The sequence below is a fragment of the Lepus europaeus genome, chromosome 14 (assembly GCF_033115175.1).
Source record: "Lepus europaeus isolate LE1 chromosome 14, mLepTim1.pri, whole genome shotgun sequence".
NCBI lineage: Eukaryota > Metazoa > Chordata > Mammalia > Lagomorpha > Leporidae > Lepus > Lepus europaeus.
The window spans coordinates 49,204,323-49,231,291 of NC_084840.1; the positions used below are offsets into that span (position 1 = coordinate 49,204,323).

The 26,969-nt window shown below is 49.5% G+C and overlaps 1 protein-coding gene across 1 annotated transcript in view; it reads left to right on the forward strand.

Moving 5' to 3' along the window:
• GALNT2 (polypeptide N-acetylgalactosaminyltransferase 2) overlaps positions 1 to 26,969 on the forward strand; it is a 195,290-nt gene that overhangs the window by 151,855 nt on the left and 16,466 nt on the right. The window contains exons 4-10 of the mRNA XM_062210588.1: positions 12,844 to 12,942; positions 13,135 to 13,202; positions 13,442 to 13,507; positions 20,558 to 20,679; positions 22,517 to 22,604; positions 25,289 to 25,376; positions 26,479 to 26,582. Coding sequence (XP_062066572.1) covers positions 12,844 to 12,942; positions 13,135 to 13,202; positions 13,442 to 13,507; positions 20,558 to 20,679; positions 22,517 to 22,604; positions 25,289 to 25,376; positions 26,479 to 26,582 — 635 coding nt within the window. The remainder of the gene's footprint in view (positions 1 to 12,843; positions 12,943 to 13,134; positions 13,203 to 13,441; positions 13,508 to 20,557; positions 20,680 to 22,516; positions 22,605 to 25,288; positions 25,377 to 26,478; positions 26,583 to 26,969) is intronic.

A 26,969-nucleotide genomic window follows, 5' to 3' on the forward strand; every position in this document is an offset into this window, starting at 1 on the left:
CTCTCTGTCTCTCCCTCCCTCCCCACCCCCACCCCCAACTGTGCCTCTCAAATAAATAAATCAGTCCTTTTAAACACACACACACACACACACACACCACGAGATCATATGTTGTAAACAAAATTTTAAAAAATGCCTTATAATCCATGTTGTTGTCTACTTGACAAAAGTGTTTGAAGCGTCCACTGCAGCCATTTCTGAGCATGTTGGCTTGATCTGCTTTTATGTCATGCTTTGAGGTCTAGAAGGTAGTGATTAACATTGAGTGTTTGATTTTTCTGCCATATATTTTATTTTGTGTAATGCTAATCTCCTACTTTATCTTGCTTATTTTTGTTCCACTTTTCTCCCCCTTCTATTATCTTTCCTTCTCTGTGTAACGCTTCATGTGAGGATGCGCCATCTCCTGCTTTCTGTTGTTATAATCAAACCCTTGTGAACTGGTGATTTACACAGACAGGAGATTCATTTTGGCTCCTGGTTCTGGAGGATAGCCGGCATCCTGCCAGCTTCTGGTGAGGGCCTTGTGCTGCTTCAGTCGTGACAGAGAGAGGAAGAAGGGGGCACACACAGGAGAGAGAAGAGGGGGCTGAACTCCATGCTGGTTAATGCTTTCCCATTCATTTGTGACCCAAGCACCTGCCACTGGACCCCACCTCCTAGCACCACTGCCCTGAGACTTCTACTCCTGGTAGACAGACTCAAGCCATAGCAGTGTATCTTTTGTGAGCAGCTTAATACCATGTTTTAGTCTTTAAGCCAACCTGATGGTCTGAAATTTAATGGTCTCCTAGTAATTTTCATGTTTCTTCTGTCATCTAATTGTTTTTATCATTCCATGCTTTCCTGATTTATTCACCTTTTTCTTTCTTATGTGGATGATGTTTTTTGTCTTTGTTGGGTTTTGTTTGTTTTGTTGTTGTTTTTTTTCCTCTAGTTGGTTAAAAAAGAATTGTTTCCTTCTTATTCAATTACTTGGAATTTTTTGTTTATTAAAATTCCAGCAAAATATTGATTAACTAGAGAAGCTTTGGTTTAATGCCAAGAATAAAACAGTACATGTTTTAAAATGAAGAATTCATATGCTTTTACTTTCTCCCACCCAGTTTCTGGTTTTGTTGATATAGTCTGGAATTACACACAGATTGTTGTTAAGTATTAAGACATAATTATCTTCTTTTGAGAATTTTTCATTTGCATAACCATATTTACACAAGGCTATTAGACTGTACTGCTGAAATAAATGGCTTTAATGCTTCTTACCATTTTGTGCTGCAATTTGAATTTTATTTTATTTATTTTTATTTGAAAGGTAGAGAGAAAGGGAGATCTTCCATTTTCTTATTTATTCCCTAAATGCCTGCAATAGGCAGGGTTGGGCCAGGACAAAGCTAGGAGCCCAGAACTCAGTCTGGGTCTGCCATGTGGGTGGTCTGATACCTCGTAGGTGTTCGTTAGCAGGAAGATGGAATCAGAATCAGAGCCAGACTCAGACTCCAGGATGGAAAGCAGGCATCCCAAGCAGTGTCCTGACCACTGTGCCAAATGCCTGACTGTATTTTTTTGTTTATTTGTTTTAATAGATCTTAAAGTAGTTTTTCAGAAGCCCCATGTAATTGAAATACTGAGCCTTTGTTTACCTAAGAATATTTTTCTGTTCGTAGGAATGGTACACTCACAACGTATAGAATTTTTGTGTCATGTCTTTTTTTCTTCCTTTAAAATTCTGTATATGTTGTTTCATTGTTATTTGTTTAGTGGTATTATTGATAAGTCTGAAACCATCCTGATTGTGTTTATTTATTACATTAGGAACCTTTAAGCAGAAAAAAAAGATATTTTATTGAATTATTAAACAAAATGCCCAGAAGTAGCCACCCACGCTGCTGGCCCTGGACTGGGGATGCTTCCTTTGCTTAGCCCCCTTGTAAGCATTTCCATTTTCCAGTTGCTTCCTTTCTGCTATGCGTGGTTGCAAGAAGGCTGCCACAGCTCCATGCACCAGGATGACTTTTCAAGGCAGGGAGCAAAGGGGTCAGCAGGGCCCTTTCCCATCAGAGCCCTCTGTCCCTACCTGCAGGGCAGGTCTCCCTGGAAGTGCCCCCCACTGCAGAAAACCTGCTGTTGCAGTCCCCAGGCCACAACTAAAGCTGTTTGCAACCTCAAGAGAGGCTGGGGAAATGAATTTGTCTCTTGCCAATCAGGACTCACCCCTGCGGCTTGGGAGTCCACCCAAAGCAAAATCTGCAAGAAAAGCCAGAGGGGAATGACTTCTGTGCTACCAGGAAAGGTGCGCCCTTCTTCAGATGTACGAGGAAGGCTCTTCACAGCATCGTGCAGGCAGGAGGACTGCGTGTGAATACAGTAGCCGTCAGTGTTTCCAAGCCACGGGTCCAATACCGATTCCTTCTTTACCGTAACATACCATTCTGTCTCCAACAAAAAGTTGATTACCCCCCTACACACATACACACACACACGCACACCAGGATGCCGACAGAATTCTGTTATGTTTTACTTGAGCCCAGTTTAAGGGGCCCAGACAAATGACCCTGGGTACCGCGGGGGCTCTGTTCTTCGTCCGGCACACTGATAGGCCCGGAACAAGGAGAGCTCAGCTCCGACTCTTCTACTTCGTAGTCACATTCTCATCCTTATCCAGTGACTGGAGGACCTGTTTGCCTTTCATCTTCGGGAGGAAGCGGATCTAGTAACAATGGAGTTGAGTGAAACGTTGATTTTCTCACCACCCGCCAAAACACAGCGGTGAAGTATGTGTATGGAAAGAGTGGTGCCCAAACACATCATCCTTGTCATCACTTCAGCTCTTCTCCCAGCTGTTTTTAACAACTGTAAAGCTGCATAGTAGCCCCACAGATGCCTTCAGTTAGCCCAGATTTTGGGGGTACTTGAACGAGAAGGGCTGTGGGCTACAAAAGCAAGCCAATGGCCTGAGGGAGCCCCAAGGGTACCCTTAAGAGCTGGTCTCCTTTGCCAGACAGCAGGGAGCGAGCCAGTCTTCACGGAGCAGTGGAAAGGCAAAGGCAACCCCCCACAACCTGGAAATCCAGTCTCATCAGAGCGGGAGACAGCAGCACCCAAGCCTAACAGGTCCCATAGTTGAGTGAGACCCCAGGCGCTGCCTGGCCCTGGGGGTCGGGCAGGGGGAAGACCCGGGGCTTGTGGTTCTTGCTGTGTGATTGGCAGTGTGAGAAGGCGCCTTTCTCCCTGGTGTTGGGGCAGTGAGCATCTAGAGGACAATCACTGTGTCCCCTGCAGTGGCTGTGGTCGGGATGCTGAGTGGGCGCTGGCCACTGAAGTGCACTTGCAGGGTATTATGGGGGAGCTCAGACGGCTTCATCCTGTTCTCTCACCTTTCCATAGCTCTTGACTCTCGAAAAAAAAGCTGGCAGTTAAAATGGTGTGTCTGTAACACTGGAGGTAGCGCAGGGAGGAGGATGCTGTTTGAATGAGAAAACAGTTTTCCTGCATCAGCCAGCGGCCTGCTGGAGGACCGCTCACGCCTCGTGCTGAGCCAGGAGTGTGTGGAGCCTGAGTCTCTGCTTGCCCTGGGCCGCCTGTGCCTTTTGCCTCCGGAACCCTTGGCTTTTCAAGGGGATTAGAGGACTTCAAAGGGAGAGCAGTAAATAGGACAGGCTACAGTTCCTTGTAGGAGGGGAGGATAAATATTTTGTTTTGAGAACATGCCCCTGTTTGGCTAGGCAGTGGAGGATGCGAGGCCCACAGCATTCGAGAAAGCTGTTTTAGACTAATAATTTCTAAGTGAGACAAACCTAAGGTGATTAATGGGGCTTATTCAAATCTCCTGCCAACCAGATTTTTAAGAGGCTTAATTTCAGAGGGGTCCTGCCGAGATTTTTAAATATCTTAGGATTTGCTTCTCTTCGGTCTTAAAAGATCTCTGTGGAGTAAGCTCTGTAGCTATTAGGACTGATCAAAAATTAGTTGATTAGGTGGAATATTAAGCCATTATCACTGTTTGCAGGATTATTAAGAATGTGCTTTAATTAAGTGAGAAGTGTACAGCAGCTGTGTAGCATCAGCCTTTGTCGTCCTTTTCCGAGTCACATTCTGTGTGGCAGCCCACTAGAGGCCCTGAAGGCTCCGGGGTGAGCCGCCATGACGGCAGGCAGCTGAGCACCTCGATTGGGAGAGCCGGGGTGGAGGCGCCTTGAGGTTGAGAGGTGCGTGCTCAGGCCATTTGGGGGCTAGGGAGAGCAGGGCTTGTTTCAGGTACCCCTCTCTTTGTTGCGGATCCCGATTGCGGGGGTGGGGGGCAGGCCTTGTTCACAAGGCCTGTTGGGGGCTGGGGGGCATTGTGGCCCAGTGGTTTAAGCTGCCTGTTGGGGCACCTGCATTCCATTTCAGAGTGCCTGAGTCCTGGCCGCTCCTCTTCTAGTCCAGCTCGTTACTAACACATCCTGGGAGGCAGCAGATGGTATCTCCAGAGGTCGGGTCTGTGCCATTCACATAGGAGTCCCACATGGAGTTCTGGGCTCTGGCTTCAGCCCAGCCCAGCTCTGGCTGTTTTGGACATTTGGGGACTGAACCAGCAGATAGAAGGTATCGCTGTCTCTGTTTCTGTCCATAAGCCTGTCTTGTCTGTCTCTGTCTACCTTTCAGGTAGATAGAAATTGCTAAATAAGCATTTAAAAATATGTGTCGGAGGCTTACTCCAACTGCCCGGGCCTTGTCTCCAGGGCAGATTCCATGGCCATAGTGGAGTTGGGGGAGCAGCAGCAGGGCCAGCGCCCCTGTGTGCTGCATGGCCCCCAGGGGCGAGATGAGGGCTGGAAAACCACAACTGTGGCGGCCGAGTATTCGTCACTCTCTGCGTTCTGCGGTTCCCTGCATAATTCCAGAGCTAGGCAGCTGAGTCTGTGGCTCCGCCGTCGAGAACAGTTAGCCCTGAGAGCATCCCTCAGTGTCCTGCAGACGTGCTGTGACAGTCTGAGAACAGCCCACGTAGGCACTGCCTGCAGCAGCTCTCCCAGCCCTGCCTGTTCAGATGGGAGAGGTGTGCAGGGCCCAGGCTGGGGGGTCTCAGCTCACTGCACTCTGGGAGCCTTGTGATGATCAGAAGCAAATCCAGGCCCTGGGCGAGGAGCATGTACCCACGGTATGCACGCCCTGTGCTTGGCTCCAGCCCAGCTGCAGCCCCACTGCCAACCAGAGGAATATGTGGCCCTTCTAGTACCCATGGGGACAGCTGTGCCAGGCTGCCCAGACAATCGCTAAAAAAGCAGACTCACCCTTTCCTGCCTTTGGAATGGGAATGGAGCAGCACTTCCTGTGGGTGAGGGCAGCAGAAGATAGAAGGGAACAGAGGGATTCAGAATCTATTCTAAGCAATTCTTTTGACTTTTAAAGCATTCTGGCCCAGCCCCACCCCCGCCCCCACCCCACCCCAGCTTTCTGGGCCCAGGGGCAGGTGGAGGCTCCAGGCTTTCAGCCCCAGATCACCAGATCTGCTGGAGAGACCGGTCAGAGCGGCTGCAGGGCACAGACCACAGACCATGGTGTGCACCATAACCAGGGACAGAGACAGGTGCCTCAGCACCCTGTGTCCAAAGTTAAGGAAGCTGATGGCCACACCCATGGACTTTCTCCCCATCTCTCCTACCCTTCTCTAGGGATTGGATTTACACCCACTTGATCCTTACGTAGGGCAGCTCAGGCCACTCCGTAACTAAAGAAGATATTAAAAAAAAAAAAAGTAAATGTAATGGAAGCAGAAGGGCGGAAATAATGAAGGTAAAAGAAGAAATGAACTAGAAAAACAAACAATGCAGAGGACTACATAAAGCTTCATTTTTACATCTCTGAGAACACTGATTAGCAAAAATAGAGGAAAGGCATAATTAGATAATAACAATAAAGCAGGCACTGAGATCCTGAAATTATAAGTAGACTTTCATACAAACAAATTTGAAACTTATTTAGAATGGACAGTTTTCTAAGAAAATGTAAATTACCAAAGTCTCTGAAGAAAGAGAAAATAAGAACAAATGCAGACTGCCAAAAGTAATTTTCAGCAATAAAAAAATTGTATTCTCAAAATATACGAGGCTCAAAAATGTTTGCATAAAATGCAGACCGATTTAGAGACCAGAGAGAGAAAGCTACTCTATTTTTTCAGGAGTACCTAGCAGTGAAACTGGAAAAAGAAAGTAGAATGGAAAATTATAGATCAATCACATTGATAGTTATAGATTCAAAAAGAGAAAAATCAGAACCAGATACCACTAAATGTAATCTATTTCTAATTTAATCTGCCTAAAAAGAAATGTAATCTATTGCTTTCTTTGGAAAAAGTTATTTTAGGATAAAAGAATGACTCAACATCAAAATTTATTATAATTTATATTTTCAGTGGATTAAAGGAAAAAAGTGATAACGATTCTCAAAATAGACATAAGGGGAGAAAAAACATTAAAAGTCAGCAATCACAAGGAAAAAAAAATTTAACGCTGATAAAAGGTTTTTTTTAAACATCTATGTCAAATATAAAACAATGATGAAATCCTTGCCATGTTCACTTTAAAGATGGGTTAAGGCAAAGATGTTCTCCACCACCTTATTAAATTCCATGTTGTGTTGCAGGCTATCACTGGTGCCGCATTAAAACATGAATTGTAAGATGTGTAAGGAATGGGAAGGCAAGGACCGAAGGCAGGTGCATTGATGGGTGGAAAATCTGAAAAGCCACAGTGGCCACCAGAACTAATGAAAGAGCTCAGTGAGTTGGCTGAATATGGGTCCACGTGAAAACAGTTCCAGGCACGGCCTATTCAGACACAGACTAGGAAAAGAGACCATTTCAGTACAGCAGGCCGAACGCTTAAGGAATTCAGGAGCAGATGCAACAACAGTTGTGTTAAGACATTTATGAAAAAAAATTATAAAACATTTTAAGGACATTAGAAAATGTATTATCAAGATTCATTTTCTTCAAGTTAATCTACAAATCCAATGCAGTTTTGATGTGGAACTTAAAGAGTTACTTCTTAAATTCGTGAAGAAAAGCAGATGTCCACAAATACCCAGTACAGCCTTGAAAATCAACACACAATAGGGCTACTTGCCTGTCAGACATGAAGACTTAACTTCAAAGCCACAATAATTAAGGCAGTGTGGTTAGGGTGCAAGATTATACAAACAGATGAACAAAATAGAAATAGATGTATCTGTGTGTGTGTGTGTGTGTATGTATAAATGATATGACAGCAGTGACACTACTAATCAGGGATGAACTACAGAGCTAAGTGATGCTGGGACAGCAGATTAGCCACATAGAGAAAAATGAAATTACCTGTACCACACGTCTCTGTGTGAAGACGGATAGCCTTAATGTTGAAAACATTTGCAAAAGTTAAAACACATTTAGAAGAAAATCTGGAAGAATATAATCATGACCTTGAGTTAGGAAAACTTTCCTGAACAGTAACTCAAGATCACAGATATAAAAAAATTAAAATTAAAAACTTAAGTTTGTCAGAAGGCCTCCTGAAATTAAAGGATCTGCCTCACGGTTGGAGACTGCTTCAATGCACGTAGCAAAGGATGATATCCAGAATATATAAACTCCTGTCATCAAATAGTAGGTAAAAGCCTAATCAAAAGGTGGGCAGGCAGTTAAGTATAAGCAGACAGGTCATGGAAGAAACAATCCAATCAGCGCATAAACACAGGAAAAGATGTGTCAACACGCCAGTAGCCAGGGAAATGAGAATGGTAAGAGGCTGTTTGGTAGCAGTCTGGCTGGCGGGACAGTGAGAGATGCTGCAGTGTGATTTCGCACACATGGTGGAGGTGGACGCACAGCCCCCTCCTCGGCGCGTGGCGTTTGGGGGCCCGAGCTGTGCCCAGCGGTCCCGCGTGCAGGCCGGTTCTCATGTAGGTGGAAAGGCGCGCTCCACTGGCTCCTCGTTAACAGAAGTCAGTAGTCAGCAGAGAAGGGCGTGCACAGTGTCCTCCAGGGTGAAGCCGGACAGCAGAGAGCATGAATGACTGAGCTCTGTGGGCCACAGCAGGCACGGGTCTCTAGAAGTGCGGGTGGCGGGTCCCAGCGCAGCGCCACCCGTGGGAGCGGGAACAGGTACAGAATGCCGTAGGCTGTTTGCTGGGAGTGTGGGCACGTGCCGTTCATTTAAAACACACCTGGGAGTAATGAAGCGCCAAGTTCCGGGCAGGGGTTCCCTCTGCTGGGTGTTGCAGTGGAATGGGACACAACGGGACTGGTAGTGGTTACCTGCTGCGGGTCATTTCACATTACACAACTGAAACAGATGCCAATGTGCAAAACGTTACGATGGGGTAAAGCTGTGCGGGGGCTTGTGCGCGTGCTCTGTATTTTGTTTGAAATAGTTCGTATGTACTCACATAGTAATGTTCGCTGTAGCCTCCGGAGAGGCCACGCAGAGCCTGCCGCCTTGGGGAATGTCCACTGGTCCCAGACTTGACCCTTAGCTTTGCAAACCCAGAGACTTTGTTGTTGTTTTGTTTATTGTTTACCTTTTTTCCCCCATAGTGCTTTGCTTTGTTCTCTTGCCAGCAAATCCAAGCTTGACTTGTCCCTCAGGGACAGACTCTAACTCAATTCACAGATGAAGTCACTGCAGAATGCCGATGTGATCACTTGTAAAGAGCAACCTGTGTCAGGGGAATCCGAGCCTGGAAATGCCCTAGGTGATCCTGGCGGTGACGCTGGGCCAGGGCTGGAACGCCTGCTTGTGGGTAGCCGGTGTGGATGCTGACGTTCTGAGACTGTGTGGCCAGCACATTTGTTCCCACGTGGAACTCCGAATCCTAATCAGAGTGCATCCATCCAAGGAAGGGCTGCAGAGATGGGCCGGGCACACTCCCGGGGCTGCGTAACACAGATGCCCACGGAGCTCCAGTGTTGTTTTAAAAATTCCTTCTTTTGGTTTTAGAGTATGTCCCTTTCCCATCTTTCCCGTAATAAAAATGCACCCGTGTGAACATAAACACATGCTTAATGACCGATCACTGTGATCTGACGGCTCCCCCACAAAATCCACGTCACAGTTGGATCACCATCGTGCCAGTGTTGGGGGCCGGGGCCCTGCTCTGCCCCCATGAATGGATTAGCACCACTGTCCTGGGAGCAGGCAGGCCTGTCATAAAGTCCTCTCCTGTCCCACCATGTTAGGAAGCAGCAGGAAGGCCCTCACCAGGTGCTGCCACCATGCTCCAGGGCTTCTCAGCCTGCAGAACCCCTGCAGGTACATGATCCCTACTCGCGGGTCTTCAGTTACAGCTGCAGAACATGGACTCACACCCTAAGCAAGTACACAGAACTAGAGCGCAAGAGGCACTCTGGGGAGATGAGGTGTGTTTACCCAGGGCTGTTCTTCCCTGTGACCCTCTTCTGTTTGGTGTGCATGTCCATCTCCCAGGAAGTGTGGACCTGCTGTTGGCCACATCCCCTCCCCAGTCCCCGCAGAAATTCTTGAGCCCTAAAGCTGGTGTGTTTCTCCATCTACCATTCCAATCTTTGAGCTCCTTTTTAAGGCCCTTTAATTGGGCGTTCCTCTAGGCACCCCCACGGACCCCTTGTCGCTGGCCTCATCTCCCAAGGGACTAGAGAGAGCCCCACTGCAAACCCTGTGCCCTGAGGGTAGTCACCCTTGCATCTGCCTGACCTGAAGCGGGATCTTGGATTTACTGCAGTGAGCTTTCTGTTTTGCAAAGTCCTTTTGCATTAACCTGTTTCTTCAACCTTCCCAGTAATCATGAGAGACTGGGAAATGCCAAGGGCCGTTGCCTGAGAGCACACAGGAGTAACCAAGGTTAGCACGGGCCCGTGCAAGAAACCACTGAAGTGGGGCAGTGAGGCTGGGAAGGGCACAGGGCCAGGGCCGAGAGGAGGCATACTTCTGTGTTCCTCCACACCAGGAAACAGCCTTCTGCCCTAACAGAAGCCCCAGCTTCCCAGTTTACAGGGCTTGCCTTTGATCCTGTGCTCTTCTTCACGGGCCTCCCCAAGACACCTGGGCCAAAGTCAGGTCTGCCCCAGGTGCGTCCGTTCGCCCTCCCCGGCCGCCGCCACTCAGGATGCACCAGGATTTTTCCTGTTGCAAGCCAATCGAGAGGTCAGATCTCGATAGCCATCTGACCTCAGGGCACTTTGCCACCAAGTTGAGGATTAAAAGAAAATCTGTATCTGGTTTTTATACTCTCCAGTACCACTTCAGTACCAGACGCTGGGAAACAGAGGTGAGCTGGAGCTCTTAGAGGCAGGCCCAGTGTCACCAGTGTCACAGCACAGACCCACCACGGGCTCCTCCCGCTCGCTGCTCACTTCAAATAAACTACTCTGGCCCCAAAACCAGCCAGGCAGTGCCCCGCAGCCAGCTCCCTGTTGAGTCTTTTCTTCCACTGCCTCTGCCTGGGCCTGTGGCTCTTTAAATGCAGAATTCATTTCTTTTTCATGAAATTCCTCAAGCCCACCCTCCTTTCTTGGCTCATTGTGAAGATTTATGGTTTGAATTCAGGAGCACATGGACGCGCACACACACACACACACACACGCTAGCATGCTCTCTGTCTAACTCATGAGTGTCAAATCTTTCTCTGTTTCTACTTGTTATCCGTCTTTGCCTTAAAAATAGGATCCCTGTTAAGTTTGCTGATTGCCAATTCCTAGCAAATCTTCCCGCCTGTCAATATGCAGAGGAATTTTAATAAAATGATGCAAATGCTGCCACCCTTGCGTGTTCTGAAAAATGTCTCCAGGGCCCTGTGAGACTTCCAAGTGCTCACGGAAGATGAGGCTTCCCGCAGTGAAAACGAAAATGAGAGAACAGGACATGATCGCGTTGCTTCAGTTCACTGTGATTTGAGAATGAAAAACGCCGCCTTGTGTCTCTTTGCCGATTCTCCCGTGGCTGCAGAAGCCGGCTCTCAGTCAGGCATGGAGCGCTGGTCTGCGCAGCTCAGCACTCCCGCTGCGTTAAGTGGAGCCTAATTGTAGAGGAGGTGACTCCCCCCCAACGCAAAGTCCTTATTTCATTAGCATCACAGATTGGGTTCTTGGGAATGACATTATTCCGTAATTTGTTTACAGCTGAAGCCTTGCAGAGTCTCACTTCCTTAATCTGACAATCTGCTCATTCTCCGTATTGAAAAAAACACTGGCCTATCTGTCTGCTTGCCAGCAAATGCTTAGTGCAGGAGGTCCAAGGAGGTACGAATTCCAGCAGGTATTCCGCCCCCCAGGCCGCCGTGTTCTGCAGTTGCCTTGTGATTAATTGAAGCAGGCCTCACCGTAATAGCGGAAATCAACAAAAGAAGCCCATTCTGTGCTTCTGACCTGATTGCTTTTTGATTGTACTGCTTTCCTTGCTCCTTTTCCAAACTTGCTCCTCTGGAGCGATTTGCCGGGTCACAAGGGTCAGTGGCTGGCTGTGGAACATCTTCCCTGAAGCGGCATTGCGTCCCTTTCAGGTGGAGTCTTTGGTCAGTGTCCAGCAGCCGCTTCAGTCCTTAACCACTTAGATGCGGTCAAAAGTCTTCTCCTAAGCTTTCCCCTGGTTTCCTGTTTAAGAGTTCTGGGAGCAGAGAATTTGCGGCCACGGTAAACTGCGTTGAGAACTAAAAGCCTGTTGTTGTCTTTGAACGTACTGGTCTCGTGCGTGGAAGGTTTCTCCACTCTGCAATGCCAACGTGGAAGGTTTCTCCACTCTGCAATGCCAGTGGCGTGGGCTCCCCTGCGGGGGCTGCAGGAACACTCTACCCATCATCAACGTGAGCAGGTCCCCACCGCTGCCTCACTGCCAAGGCCTGTTCCTCCTCCCAGCCTCCAAAGTCGCTTTTGCTGCCCGCTCCCCTTTGCCAGGCTAGCGTTCACTGCGCCACCAATCCAGCAACTCTGGTTTCACGGTCACTGGGGACCGTCAGCAGCCCCGAGCTCTCCCAGGAGTCTCAGGCACATTACTTCTTCAGGGCCACACGCGCTGCCTTCAGGGGCGCCTTGTGCTGGATTCCGCAGAGCCTGAGCCTGCCTTCTCCTGTATACTTGAGCGTGTGGTGCCACAGCACTGTTAGGAACCCTGCTTTTATAGTAGCCACACAGCGCTCTGCCAGTCCTGTGTCTGTCTGTAGAGCCCAGACTTGAGGAGCAGGTTGTTGAAATCTGCCTGTGCTCCGTGCACCTGGCCCCTCAGTCAACTTCTGCAGTCAGGGGTAGCCCCAGGGCTCTTTGAGTCTTGCTTAAAGGACAAGAGAGCACTGACAGCCCCAGTCCCCATTGCTGGCAGCCTGCCCCACCATCGCTTGGGCCATTGGGAGACGGCCCGGCAAGGTGACGGGCACGTGTCTCTGCTGCCCAGCATAAGGGGGAGCAGACGGTGGGTCCGTCATTCTTGCTGAGAGCCAGGTTCCAGATATCACCAGAGCACCACCTGCTTGTTGTAGTAGAACAGAAAAGAGCAGCAGCACGGAGTTGGTCCTGCCCCACAGAAATAACTGCCGTGAGCAGGGAAAAGCACATCTCTCGAGGTGTATCTCATGCAAGTCGAGATGGGATCGCTCTGTTTTAAAACACGCTTTTTACAAAACATGTGAAAAAGATGTTCTCAATATGTTACTCTTTGCCAAAAGCTTCCATCTCTTTAAAGCATAGCTCGGATTGTGTTTTTCCGTTTCCTTCTGTCCCATTGGCGCTCCGTCTCAGAGCTGGCCAGTGACTGCAGAAAACAAGTTAATCACAGTGTGTCTGTCCAGGCAGTTCAGTGCACCTGTTCTCTCGAAGAGTGAAACCGGCTGAGGCTAGTCTGGGCCATCTTTCTCTCCCTGCAGGTGTCAGCGCAAGCAGTGGCGGGTGGACCTGCCAGCCACCAGCGTGGTGATCACGTTTCACAATGAAGCCAGGTCGGCCCTGCTGAGGACGGTGGTCAGGTGAGGCCGGCTGCACCTGACGGGCGCTGTTCTCTGTCAAGGATGCGGGACCCAGCTGGGTCCCAGGCACAGTCCAGCCAGGGTGGTCAGAGGGGGCTGCAGACTCTGTCAGCTGACTCTCCCAGCCAAGTTACGAGCGTTCCCTACTCCAAGCTGTGTTCCCACAACCTGCGTCTCTTTGTCTTTTCTCAGTGTGCTTAAGAAAAGTCCACCCCACCTCATAAAAGAAATCATCTTGGTGGATGACTACAGCAACGATCGTAAGTACTGAGCCCTGCACAGCCGCCCGGGCGCCTCCCAGCGCTCGCCTTCCCATCCCGTCACAGGGTTGGGAGTGCCGTTGAAGAGCGAACAGGCCAGGGATCAGGGAGACAGAAAGAAGAGGCGCCTCTTGGGGCCCCCAAGGAGGTGTTCAGGCCTTAGAGGGCTGGGGGATCGCTGTGCTGGGAGGCTGGGCCCTCTGTGAACTGGAGACTCAAACAGCTGTTTCTCTTCCCAGCTGAGGACGGGGCTCTCTTGGGAAAAATTGAGAAAGTGCGAGTTCTTAGAAACGATCGGCGAGAAGGTAAGACTCACTTCTGAATTCAGTACCAAGGCAGTTGAGTGCTGATTTTTCTTTTCCCAAGTCCGGTCATAAAGAAGAGCTTCGACTGAAAAAGAGTGATTGATTGTCTAGTCTTCGTGACTGTCCCCCTCTGTCTCCTAGATCCACTGGGGAGCTCTCTCCCTGCAAACACAGGAAAGACATTAAATGCTTAACTAATTGAGATTTGTTTGTCTAATAGGACAAGAGTTCAGATTACATTTTTATTTACGTATTTAGAAAATTGGCTTCTCTCTATTTCACAAGCCAAGAAATCGTATCAGTCCCTTGAGTACGCGAGTTTAGAACAAAAACAGAGATTTAGCAATGAGAAGTTTAATGACTCCATGCCCCAGGCATCTGATAAAATAACTGGGATTCGAGTTTGACAGCCTGATGAAGGTGAACCATCCAAAACTGAGAGAGAGTACAGCAATTATATGCTTATGCGATCTTGCACATGCCAGCCTCTGATCCGGCTGTCAGTCTTGTTTGTGCCAGAGCTGAGCTCATGGAGTCTACTTTGTTGGCAGTTATAAGAGAAACGCCAAAGGGGGAAGAGTATGATTTTGGAGTGTCTGGAAAGAAAGCTCTAATCACAGTGTAATTAACATCTAGAGCATCGGGTGCTGCTGGAGAGCCTCGTGGCTGGAATTTAGACTCCACTGCAGCCTGAGAACTTTTCTCAACATAAAGAAATCACAGAGCTTTGAAACCTATGCCACTTATGCTATTTGAGGATGACCCTGCTACTGACCTGGGCCTGGTGGCTGTATTCTTGATCAGTGCAGACTCTCCTAGTTCTCTGTGTGGTCCAGCTGGAGCTGAGAATCTACTCAGGCAACACGGTGACTGAGCCTGTTAGAGCAACACAGCCAGCACTGTATTTTAACCAACTAAGGTCACCAACCCAGACATTCGCCGAGTAGGGTAGGCCTTGCCCCGACAAAAGTCCTGTTTATGGACTCGTCTGAGTCCTCCAAATCAGGAATGCATCGGAAATCTTGTGATTTGTTGCACTATTTTTACCCCCTAAACAACCCATACAATAACTTAATGAATTTAAACCCAAGGCGTCTGCCATCCCACCCCATCACCTAAAAAGAGAACAGGGTAGCACAGACCAAAGAAGAAACAATTAGGAAGAAGAAGAAACAGGGAGAGAGAGAAGAATTCTGTTTCGTGTGGGCAATTTATACCTGATTAGTCATTTGCTGGCCTTTAACCTGCTTAGAAATCAAGGCAATACTTCTAGATGCCAGCTTCTCATGGCTTTAGGTTGGGATGTTTATTTGGGTAAGAACTCATACATTGTTTCGAGACGGAAGAAAATAAAAGGTTATGGGGACCAGACTTTGGAGGAAGTGTGAGTGGGAGAATATGTGGATACATGCTCACACTCACACATAAGTGTGTACTTGTATGTGTGTGTGTGTTAATCTTATGTATGTAACACACAGGTGCTTATCATGATGCTACTAGATGACAGAATCAGTCAGTTGTACACAATACTGAAGTAGTGGAGGAGCAGCCTTAGGGTCAGTAGTGCTGACGTATTTTCTAGTTTCCTTTGTGATTTCTTCTTTGACCCAATGATTATGTTTTTATATTCCAGATATTTGAGTTTTTAAAGGTGTCTTTTGGTTATTTTTTTTTAAAGATTTATTTATTTATTTGAAAGGCAGAGTTACAGAGAGGCAGAGGCAGAGAGAGAAAGAGAGAGAGGGAGAGAGAGAGACGTCTTCCATCCCCTGGTTCACTCCCCAGATAGCTGCAACAGCCTGAGCTGGGCTGATCCGAAGCCAGGAGCCAGAAGCTTCCTCCAGGTCTCCCATGCGAGTGCAGTGGCCCAAGGACTTGGGCCATTTTCTAGTGCTTTCCTAGGCCCATAGCAGAGAGCTGGATTGGAAGTACAGCAGCCAAGACTCAAACTGGCAGCCATATGGGATGCCGGCACTGCAGGCTGCAGCTTTATCTGCTGTGCCACGGTGCAGGCCTCGTCTTTTGGTTATTGATTTCTAACTTAATTCCATATTTTCAGAGAATATACTCTGCAAGACTTCCAGTCTATCTGTGGCTACAGCTGTGTTTGACAAGTTCTGCAGTGTCCAGCCTCATGGTCTCTATATAAATGTTACATCAGAGTGGTCAGTGCTATTCAGCTGTTTCAGACCTCAACAACCTTTCTTGGTCTACTCTGTATCAGTTACTGAAGCAAGATGGTTAACATCTCCAACCTTGGCTGAGGATTTGTTTTTTTTCCCATTACACCGACAGCTCTTGATCTATATGTTTGGAGGCTACTATGTATGACCACATTTATGAATATTATATCTTCCTGATGAATTTATCCTGTTCAAAAATGGAATACCTCTCTGCCTGTGGTAACAATGCATGTCTTGAAGTCTACTCTGTCCAATATAAACTAAGCTATACCAGTTTTCTTATGCTTTGTGTTTGTATCCATTTCTATCCTTTTAAATCTGTGTGTCTCTTATAGACAGATTATAGTGAGATCTTGCCCCTTTTTTTTTTAACCACTATAACAATCTTTGCTTTTACATTGGAGTATTCATTCTGTTTCCATGTGATGTCATTATTGGTCTAGCTAGATTTGGATCTACTGTTTTATTCTACATTAGTCTCATGTAGCTGTCTTAGATTTATTTATTTGGCAGAGAGAAAGAGAGAGAGAGAGATCATCTGTCTACTGGTTCACTCCCCAAATGGCCACAACAGCCAGGGCTGTGTGAAACTGAAGCCAGGAGCCTGGAACTCCATTTGGGCCTCCCATGTGCGTGGCAGGGGCCCAAAAACTCAGGATATTTTCTGTTGCCTTCCCAACCACATTAGCAGGGAAGTAGATAAGAAATGGAGCAGCTAGGACTCGAACCAGCACTCTGGCATGGGATGCTGGCTTCACAAAAGGCTTAATCTGCTGCACCACAGTGCTGTCTTCTCTCGTGTGCTTTTTGCTTTTTGTTTCTCTGTCTCTACTTTTCTTGCCTTCTTTTGGATTAATTTTTTAAAGTATTCCATTTTAATCTTTCTTGGCGTTTCTTAGCTGTACTTATTTTTTTTCAGTGGTTGTGCTGAGATTGCAGCAGACCTTTTTTAAGGTTCATTCATTTATTTACTTGAAAGACACAGCACCAGAGACAAAAGGAAGGACAGAGAAAGGTCTTCCAGCTGCTGGTTTGCTTCCCAAATAGCCACAACAGCTAGGGCTGAGCCAGGCTGAAGCCAGGAGCCAGGAGTTCCATCTGGGTCTCCCAAGTGGTGGGAAGGTTTGAAGGACTTGGGCCATCAACCACTGCCTTCCCAGTTGCATTAGCAGGGAGCTGGATCACAAGTGGAGCAGCAGATTCCAATCAATGTTCCAATATTGGATGCGAGTGTAACAAGTGGTGGATGCCAGCCCCCAAAGCGTACTTTCTAAATTTCTATCTGAGTTGCTTAGAGTCAGTGCCATCCTACGTTACATAAAATGTAAGAACCTTGCAAGAGTTCAGTTCTGTTCCCTATCCTGTGTACTGGTGTTATCATATTTGCCTTCTACGTGTCTTAGGCCTCACAAGACAGTGTTAAATTTCTGCTTCGAACAATCAGTTTAAAAACTAAGACAAGACTGTGTAAAGACAGTTAAGCTTACCCTCATACTGTTCACTCTCAATTTCTTCACTTCTTTCCATAGACTCAAGCTTCCATCTAATGTCATTTATTTCCCTTTAGCCCAAACAATTTCCTTTAGAACTGTCTTGTAGGGGCCGGCGCCATGGCTCACTTGGTTAGTCTCCTGCTTGCAGCTCTGGCATCCCATATGGGCGCCAGGTTCTAGTCTCGGTTGCTCCTCTTCCAGACCAGCTCTCTGCTGTAGCCTGGGAGGGCAGTGGAGGATGACCCAAGTGCTTGGGCCCCTGAACCCGCATGGGAGACCAGGAAGAAGCACCTGGCTCCTGGCTTCGGATCAACACAGCATTGGCCGTAGTGGCCATTTGGGGAGTGAACCAACGGAGGGAAGACCTTTCTCTCTGTCTCTCTCTGTCTCTCGCTCTCTCTCTCTCTCTCACTAACTCTGCCTGTCAAATAAAAAAAAAAAAAACTGTCTTGTAGGCAGCAGCAGTTCTCAGCTCTTCTGTCTTTCTTTATCCTTCATTATTGAAGGAGTCTGAGTTGACCATTACTTTTTCTTTCAGCACTTTAAAAAAGCTCGTTCCAATATCTGTCTTGGATTTCCCTGTCTAGATGTAGACATCATTCATATTGTGCTCCCTTGTATATTACAGGTCATGTTCTCTGGCTGCTTTCCAGATTCTCTTATTTTTTAAAGATATTTTATTTATTTGAAAGAGAATATATATAGAGAGATCTTCCATCAGCTAGTTCACTCCCAAACGGCTGCAATGGCTGGAGCGGAGCTGATATGATGCCAGAAGCCAAGAGCTTCTTCCTGGTCTCCCATGTGGGTGCAGGGACCCAAAGACTTGGGTCGTCTTCTGCTGCCTTCCCAGGTACATTAGCAGGGAGCTGGATTGGAAGTGGAGCAGCTGAGACTCGAATTGGCGCCCTCATGGGATGCCGACACTGCAGGCCAGGGCTTTAACCCGCCGTGCCACAGCATTGGCCCCCAGATTCTCTTCATCTTTGTTTTGTCTGTAATGTACCTAAGCTTAGTTTCCCTTATTCTTATCCTGTTTCAGATTTGTTGATCCCTTTGAGTTTATAAGATTGACATTTTCCACCAAGTTTGGGAGATTTTTGGCCATTTATTTCATGTATTTTTTTCAGCCTTATTCTTGGACTCCAGTTGTGTCTGTATTATTACTACTTGATGCTGTCCCATAGGTCACTTAAAATTTTTTTTAAAGATTTATTTGTTTATTTGAGAGGTAGAGTTACAGAGAGGCAGAGGCAGAGAGAGGGGGAGAGAGAGAGAGGTCTTCTATCCACTCATTCACTCCCCAATGGCTGCAATGGCCAGAGCTGGGCTGATCTGAAGCCAGGAGCAAGGAGCTTCCTCTCGGTCTCTCTCACAGGTGCAGGGGCCCAAGGACTCGGGCCATCTTCTGCTGCTTTCCCAGGCCATAGCAGAGAGCTGGAAGTGGAGCAGCTGGGACTCGAATTGGCACCCATATGGGTTGCCAGTGCTGCACACAGTGGCTTTACCTGCTACGCCACAGCGTCAGCTCCTTAAATTTTTTTTTTCTTTAATATTTTTTTCTCCCTGTTCATCAGATAGATTTATTCCTATTGATCAGTCTTCAAGTTCACTGGTCTTTCTGCCATCTCCAATCTGCTATTAAGATCAGTCAGTGAATTTTTCATTTCAGATAATTTAATTTTTTCAGCTTTGGCAAACCCATCTGGTTTCATCTTCAAGTTGCCATTTGCCTCTTAATTCTCCCTGTGTTCACTCTTTAAAACCACCACTTCTTTGAGTTCCTGAGCGTGGTTATAATACCTGCTGTTAAATCTTCGTCTGCTGCTTCCACATCTGGGTCATCTTAGGGTGAGTTTATTCACTTTTTGTCTTGGATATAGACCACATTTTCCGTTTTTTTCTCATGCCTAGTGACTTGTTACTTTATGATGGACATTATATAGATTATTTGTGGTTAAGAAGCTGGATTATGCTCCTTGTCTTTGTTGCACTGGCCAGTGAAATTGCTGGCTGATGACTCTGCAGTTGTGTAGACCTGTCTTTGTACTTTGCTATGATGAGTATGTCGGGGGCGAGTTCTCTATTCCTTAGACAGTCTGATTGCTCTTGGAGTTTCTGTAGGAGAACTGAAATGTTTACCAAATCCTTTTAACTTGGCAGAACTCAAATTCCAAACTCTGTGTCCAGTGCAGTAGAGAACAGCTGGTATCTTGATCCTTTCTTGTCTTCTAACTGATATTTTTTGTGGACTCCTTAGAGAGTGAGGAGTCAGCCAAGGATTTAAGGAAAGGGTATCATCAGACTCGGGGCTTGCAAGCTTCCTCTGTTTGATCCCCTCCTTCAGTTTCTAACCACTCTAGAAGCCCTAAGCTCTGTCCTCTGACCCCACACCAAAGAAGACTGCACTGCAGGGGATTGGAGAATGTCTTTAAGGGAACAGCATAGAGAGAGAGCTCTCACTCCATGTTATCTTCTTGTTTCAAAGGTTGGAACCCCTCTAGCTTTTGAGCGCTTCTGGCTTCTCTCCAACACTTTGAGTTGCTTGTTTGCTTTGTTTTAATATTTTAGTTGGAGTTTATCATTGTTGTCAGAGCAAGGGTTTGCTCAATGCAAGCGACTTTACTGTTACCAGAATTAGGAATCTTTCATTTTCCCCCTGCCTTAGCATGCAGCTATGTAAGAATCGTTGGGAATCAGTTTTGACCATGCGCAAAGAAACTTAAATCACGTGCCCTCACTGGTTGTGAGATGTCACATTGTCTCCCTCCGCATAGCCCAGCACAGTCAGCCAAAGGCGTCGGTGACAGTTTCCACGAATGAGTGTACTGTTTATAAAACTGTGCATCATAAGGAAAATGTGTGTTATTAACAGATCACAAATACATAGTTTATATTTATAATGTAGACAGTATAGTGTTATTTAGCGTAAAAGCCAGACAACCAGGTTTCGCCATGTACATTATTTGGCTGTGATGAGTCATAGAAGACAGACATTCACGGCCTCTTGCTGACGGTGCCACCATGAAAGGCAGCACCGTTAGCACTGGACATGTGTGGGGGACACCTCCCTGAGCCCAGTTACTCAGGAGGGTCTGTTGCTGTGCCAGAAGAAAAGTGGCGTTGAGCGTGCCACGTGGGAGACTTCAGTCCACAAAGGCCTTTCTCGGAGGACAGCCGTTCCAAGGAAGCCGTCTTCCCATCACCCGAGTAACTGTTGTATTGAGAGCTCCTCACGGAATGCTGTCTTGGTGACCTCAGGGCGGTGTCGACCCTGCCCGCCAAGCTGGCGGTGAGCTGCCCTGCGTGCCGGGGCGTGCTCTTCTCACTGCCGCGGGCTCTCCCCTGATGCACTTCGCAACTCACACCCGCAGGCCTGATGCGCTCGCGAGTCCGCGGGGCCGATGCCGCCCAAGCCAAGGTCCTGACCTTCCTGGACAGCCACTGTGAGTGCAACGAGCACTGGCTGGAGCCGCTCCTGGAGAGGGTGGCAGAGGTGAGGCCCCCGGCGGGCCCAGCAGGTGGGAGGTGCCTGGGAGGGGCGGGGCGGGGGCTGGGGGAGGCCAAGGGGCAGTGAGCTGCTTGTGGGTTTCTTGATGCCTTTGAGGCGTTCCTTCAGAGACCGCCTTGTTGGCTGGGGGAGTCTTCTGAGTAGGAGGAGCGGTTACCAGGCAGCTGGGAGACAGTTGAGGGAGGCGGGTGGGAACCCCTTTGTTACACTTAGGAGCCTCTGCCTCCTTGGCCTGCAGCTCTGCATTCAACTCCTGCCTTCTGATGCCCGTGTCTGAGGGGGGAGCGGGGCGGGGAGGGGGAGGAGTGTGGGTGCTGCCCCTGTGCGGCCTGTGAGGAGGGGTCAGCCCAGCCTGCTCCAGGTTCCCGGGGAGAATGCAGGGTGATGACCACACAGTGGCCAGGTACAGCTGCCACTTCCTGCCTCCACTTCTTGCACCCTCTGCTTTTCTAGAAACATCACACCAATGTCACATTTGGCCTTTGATTATTTCTCTTGCCTTCCACTGGCTTTATTGACTTTGCTTCCTTCCTACTAAGAAAGTGCTTCCTTGGGGGAGATAAAGCAAGCTTAATGAAACTACTCCAGAAATGGAAAATGAGCACGTTCTTCCGCCTGCAGCGTAGCAAGGGTAGCTGACGGGCAGTGAGTCAGGAAATACTGAATAACCACAAGCTCCCAGTAATTACGAGAATTGCTGTGCACCGCTCTTCACTGAACTAGAAGTCCATGCTAGGTGCTTTTGATATGATACCTTCAGTGCAGGTAGCACCTCCATTTGACAAGTGAGGACACTGGGGTTCGGCAAACTTTCATAACACATCTGGATGGAGTGGGTTTCTCTCTCCCACGCCCTTCCCCACACCTGCATGGGAGAAGGACCCCTCCTGGCACCCATCCCTCCCACCACCACCACTTCTCCGTCCACCAGGAAAGCAGAACCCACGTGCCTGTGGTCAGAGCAGCTTCACACACCGCCCCCTAAACCAGGGAGCACTGGGGCTGTGCCTCTTAATTCTCACTCATCCAAATCCTCCTATCAAAAAGAGACGTAAAGTGTACTTGACTCCGGCACCCAGGCCAGGCTGGGCCAGGCCAGGCGGATTTCATTCTCCTGGCTTTTTTCCTGTAATTGCCACCTAAGAGGCGTTGGCACTTTATGACGTTCTCTTGGTGTGTTCCTTGAGGTATTGTGTTCTTAGCTCTGCTGATTCCACTGCTGAGTTGTTTTCCTTTCTCCTGGCTAACAGGGGTTCTGTAAATGGCTCCAGGAACGCAGTCACTCTTTGTTGACTGTCAGCATGAGGCAGAGGTGCAGTGTCTCTCGCCTGCATCAGTCATTCAGATTTAAAGAGGTCCCAGAAGCTTGTTCAGAAACTTACCAGATGATAATGGTAAAAGATATGGCTCCATTGCAGGGGGAGATTCCCTTTTGGGAGAATCACAGCTAAGGCAGGTTTAGAATCTGGAATTCTCTGCTTGATTTGGTTTACCTTCTGCTGCAATCATATTGACTCTGTCTCTCTCTCTCTCTCTCTCTCTCTCTCACACACACACACACACACACACACACTCCACATTTTGCCATAGAAGTACATTCCTGATTCTGTCATGTGGCTGTTTTAGCCATGGGCCTATTCCTAAAGCTGACTACAGCTCACAGCCTGATAATAGCTGAGCTTCGCCTGTGTAGGGGTGAAATCTGTGAGATGGGGAGGTGGGCACCCTCCCTGGCACAGGGTGATGGTGCTGAGGGTGTGCCCCGCCGTGACTGCCTTGGGTGGGGTTGCCCATTCTCACCTTGTTTGCATCCGCATTGCAGGACAGGACTCGGGTCGTGTCTCCCATCATCGACGTCATTAACATGGACAACTTCCAGTACGTGGGGGCGTCTGCCGACCTGAAGGGCGGTAGGTGTCCGTCGCCGTGCACCTGCCCAGCGCGTGCGGCCTCCCTCCCATTGCAGGAGCGGCGGTGACGGCAGAGCTTCCACCACAGCGAGCGTGCTCCCAGTGAAGAGCGTGTGTGTGCTTAGCAAGTCGGGCTTCACAAGGAGACCGAGAAACAGCAGGGCTTCCCTACAGAGCTTCCTGTTCTGTTGCACCCTATCTCCTTGTTCTCCCATTGCACCTCCGCCCCGCAGAGCTGAGGCTTCGCGGAGCGGGAGGGCTGGTGCCTGCCTGTGCCTCCTCTCTCTCCAGCCCTCTGCGCGAGCTTCACGCCCCCAGAGGGAGACCAGGTGCGGTGCCAGCTCCCCATCACCACCCAGCCCTGTGGGTCCTGCCCCTTGCGTGTGCCGTGACCCTGGGCCACCTCGTGTTTGAATGACTCTGGGTCCTCACGGCCTCCATGTGTGACCCTGCGCACTCACCACCTGTAGAGCCCCGGGAGCCATTTGTCTAAAGTGCCCCTGCCACCTGGTCAAAAGTATCGCAGGCCCCAAACAGCCTTGGCTTGTGTGGGCTGTGTATGTCCACCTTGGTGGCTGCCCCTCAGCCTGCGGCCGGCTGCAGACCCCACCATGTGCATGTAGGCCATGAGGTCTCCCTTTAAACATCAGAGGGTTTCATGTCAAAGGCAAGAGTTGGGACTCAAATCTGCACTCCGATGTAGGGTGCAGGCATCCCAGGCAGCAGCATGATCCACTGCACCACAGTGCCCACTCGGTAGAAAAAACATCAGACCCCAACTGAGCAACCAGGATGCTAGGACTGCTTTGTGAGACGGGACTTCGGCCCCACCTGCCGCTTACAGGCCTTGTCATCGTGGGTGGGCCGTTTTCCTCTGCTCCTCAGTTTTTCCATCTGAGAAATGGTACAATAACCCTGCAAGCCACTCAGGCTTGTAGAGGGACTCAGGTAGCCTGCGTGAAGACAGCACTGCATTGGCATTTGCTGCAATTGGATGTGACCAAGCGGCCCCTTCCCAGGGACACCAAGAGGGTGGCGTGCTTGGGGGGATGGGGCTGCTGTATTGAAGTCGGGAAAGATAGACCTCAGGACAGATTGATTGCCCAGGGTAAGAAGTAGAGTGTTTGGGCTTTAAAATTTAAGGACAGACCCCATAGATACCAGAGAGCTTGCATGTTCAGGGCATCTCTTTCTTCCAAGTACTTAGAGGAGCTGAGATCTCCCAGTGTAGCTGCCCAGGTCCGAGCAGGTACAAGGACAGTGGGGCACTTGGAGAGCGGTTGCAAGCCTTCTGCTGGGTCTGATGAATGGGGCCAGAATCACTGTTAGAGCATCGTGAAGAAAATCAGGGATGGCGTGCCTAGCGGACTTTTAATCGAATACAGCTTGTCCGTTTGGTCCAGATTCATAGAACATGTAGTAAGAATCGCAGACATAAAAAACGAAAGGTAATGGCATGCTGATTATTCATATTCTCTGTTAGAGAAACGGCCAGGACGCGACTTTTTCTGGTTTGCACGCAGTGCACTCAGGGCAGTCCGTCTGCTTAAGGAGACGGTGGGAAGGGCCTGCGACGACTCCCTTCTTGTGTGTGGCTGTCAGTGTCCGCATGCTGAGCCTGCCCCCTACTCTGTTGAGAGACAGCTGAGAGATCTTTGTGTCCCAAAGCCTCTGGTCAAGCTTGCTGAGCGGGCCCAGGGGCCCTCTGCACGGAGGCCACCAGGGCAGACGAACCCTGAATTTCAGAGCACGCAGATGAGAAATCAAACGTGGCCTTGCGAGAGCCCTGTTGACAAAACGCCGGCTGGCAGAGAGCTTCACCTGCTGGCGCAGGGCTGAAAGGTAGATGGCCCTGGAGTAATTAGGTTTGGCTGGAAGTGCAGCGGCTGGAGCCACAAGCTCCCCGAGAGGGGGTCTCTGGATGTGCTTGGAGAGCTGCAGCAGGTGGGGCTCCGAGTGCTGCCGGTTCTCTGGGGAGCACAGAGGAGACCCTACTGCTGGGGCCCTGCAAACACCCGAAACCAAGTCCTGTTCCAGACCCAGGCTTCTGCTCCCTGAGTGGTCTGTGGGCCCTAAAACTGAAACAGGGCAGGTGCCAAATTTTTGTTTGTCCAATTTGGCAACTCCCCCCGTTCGTTTTCATCTGAGAGTTTTCACATGTCTTTTTTGTCCCCACCCTGTTCTTGCCACAAATACAATTTCTCGTGCAAGGGAGAGACACTGTGAGATCAAGTTTGCCGACCCAGGGAACCCATGACCCCTGTGCCCTCTGCTGCATTCCCATCGCGGGGCAGCACTGGAGGAGGTGGCCGGCGGTCTTCTTGGTCACTCTTTCCTCCACCTTTTTAGAGCCCTTGGATGTGCAGTGGTGCTCCCACACACACCCCGGCGCTCTGTGCACGCTACGTTTTTCTTCTGTACCTGGATATCAGAAAAGGCCAACCCTGATTTTCTTTCTGGGGGCTGGCAGGGCGAAGATTTTAATGGACGCCTTACCTGCCCACCTCTCTCCCCCAGCACCACCTCCCAGGTGCTGGCTCTCTCCTGCACCTCCTCTCCATCTTTTTGCTTCATTTTGGTTTTTAGCCAACCTCATCCAGATGCTGAATGTTTTCCACTGGGGCGGGCTGGGTGGCAGGAGCCAGCCCATTGTCAGCACCCTGCTTTCTCTTCCCGGCCGGCAGGTTTTGATTGGAACTTGGTGTTCAAGTGGGATTACATGACGCCTGAACAGAGAAGGTCTCGGCAAGGAAACCCTGTTGCCCCCATAAAGTAAGTGCTGGCCGGCCCTTGGGGAGCCCCTTGCGGGTGAGAGCCATCTCTGGCCCTGCTGCAGGGCCCGTGTTACCTGGAGACCTGGCTAGGCCCTTCACCTTCTGCCCTGCCATCTTCCATCATCTTAGCTCAAGGGCAGGTACCTGTGCACCAGATCATAGAATAATGTTCGCTGAGATATCTTTTTCTCAGGTGAAGTGTGGCATGTATTTATAAGGCAAATCTGCCAGTTCTGTATGTCCCTTCTTGTTTGATGTATTGTTCCTGTAGCAGAGTAGGGGCTCCAGGTTGTCTCAGGGACCTCCTGGAAGAGGGAACGGTGGGCCAGCGTGGGTCCTGCTGCTGCTTCCCCTTGCTGGTTACTCCCCCAACCTCCAGGCAGGTGTCAACTCCCCGTGGGCCCACAGAGGAGCTCCCGTGTGCTCCGAGACTTCCAGGCTGCACAGAGGATCCTGGCTGGGAGTTGGGATCGCCTTCTCAGGCTGGGAGGGCACGGGGGACACCCAGTTCACACAGATGGCTCCTGCCAAGCACCAAACCCTGAAAGACGTTGGCTGGCACTTCAGCGCTTAGAGCCACCACAGCCGTGTCCAGCACTCCCAACTCGATTCTCATAGTATCTGCACTGGAAACCAAGCCGGAGGCTCAGAAACGCTCCGTGGTGCACTCCCGCCCAGGGCTGGGTCCCCCCTTAGGGAGGAGAAGGCCGAACCGTGACAGTGACAATTGGAACTGATGCTTTCAAGCACCTGCTGAGTGTGCTAGGAGCTGTGTGTGTGTGTGTGTGTGTGTGATTTTTGGTAGTGTCTTTAATTACCCTATAAGGGGACTGAGACATAAAAAGGCTCAGAGTCAGCAGGAGGTCCCAGCAGCCACAGTGAGGCCCTCCCAGGGGAGGTTCAGGCCAGCCCCTGGCACTGCGGGACAGCTCAGGCAAGGCCAGGGGGAGACACTGAAGGCAGCAGTAGTGAGGCAGACAGAGGCACCCAGGGCTCAGGGTCCGGAACAAGGCCATGTGCAGCTGTCCTGGAGGTCAGCTGGGGCTTGGCTTTGGTGAAGGGTGCGACCATCTCTTCACCCTCTCTTCCCGCCTCTCCAGAACGCCCATGATCGCCGGTGGGCTGTTCGTGATGGACAAGTTCTACTTCGAGGAGCTGGGGAAGTACGACATGATGATGGACGTGTGGGGTGGAGAGAACCTGGGTACGTATCCCGCTCGCGGCGGGCAGCTGGGGCAGGGCAGGGTGCCCGGGGAGGAGAACTTTAGAAGACCCCCGTGTGTGCACACAGCACCCCTGCACTCCTGGGAGCGCATTGCGTCAGTCACAGAACGTGTGCCTGTTGGTTAGCACAGAGCATGCCAGAAGACAGAGAAAGTCCTTAAAGGGAGACACTGAGGATCCGGGGGTTTGGAGTGCAGACCTGCAGGGATGGGGGAAGCAGCACTGGTGCCTTTAGCCAGGCAGAGCGAAAGTGAGCTGTGGGAGGCTGGGGTGGACTGTATTGTAATCCTGGAAGTCAGATGGGGTGGAGGAGGCCTTGGCAATTAATCCCTTCGTGATGACTTTTATGAATGGCTCTAATGTGGCC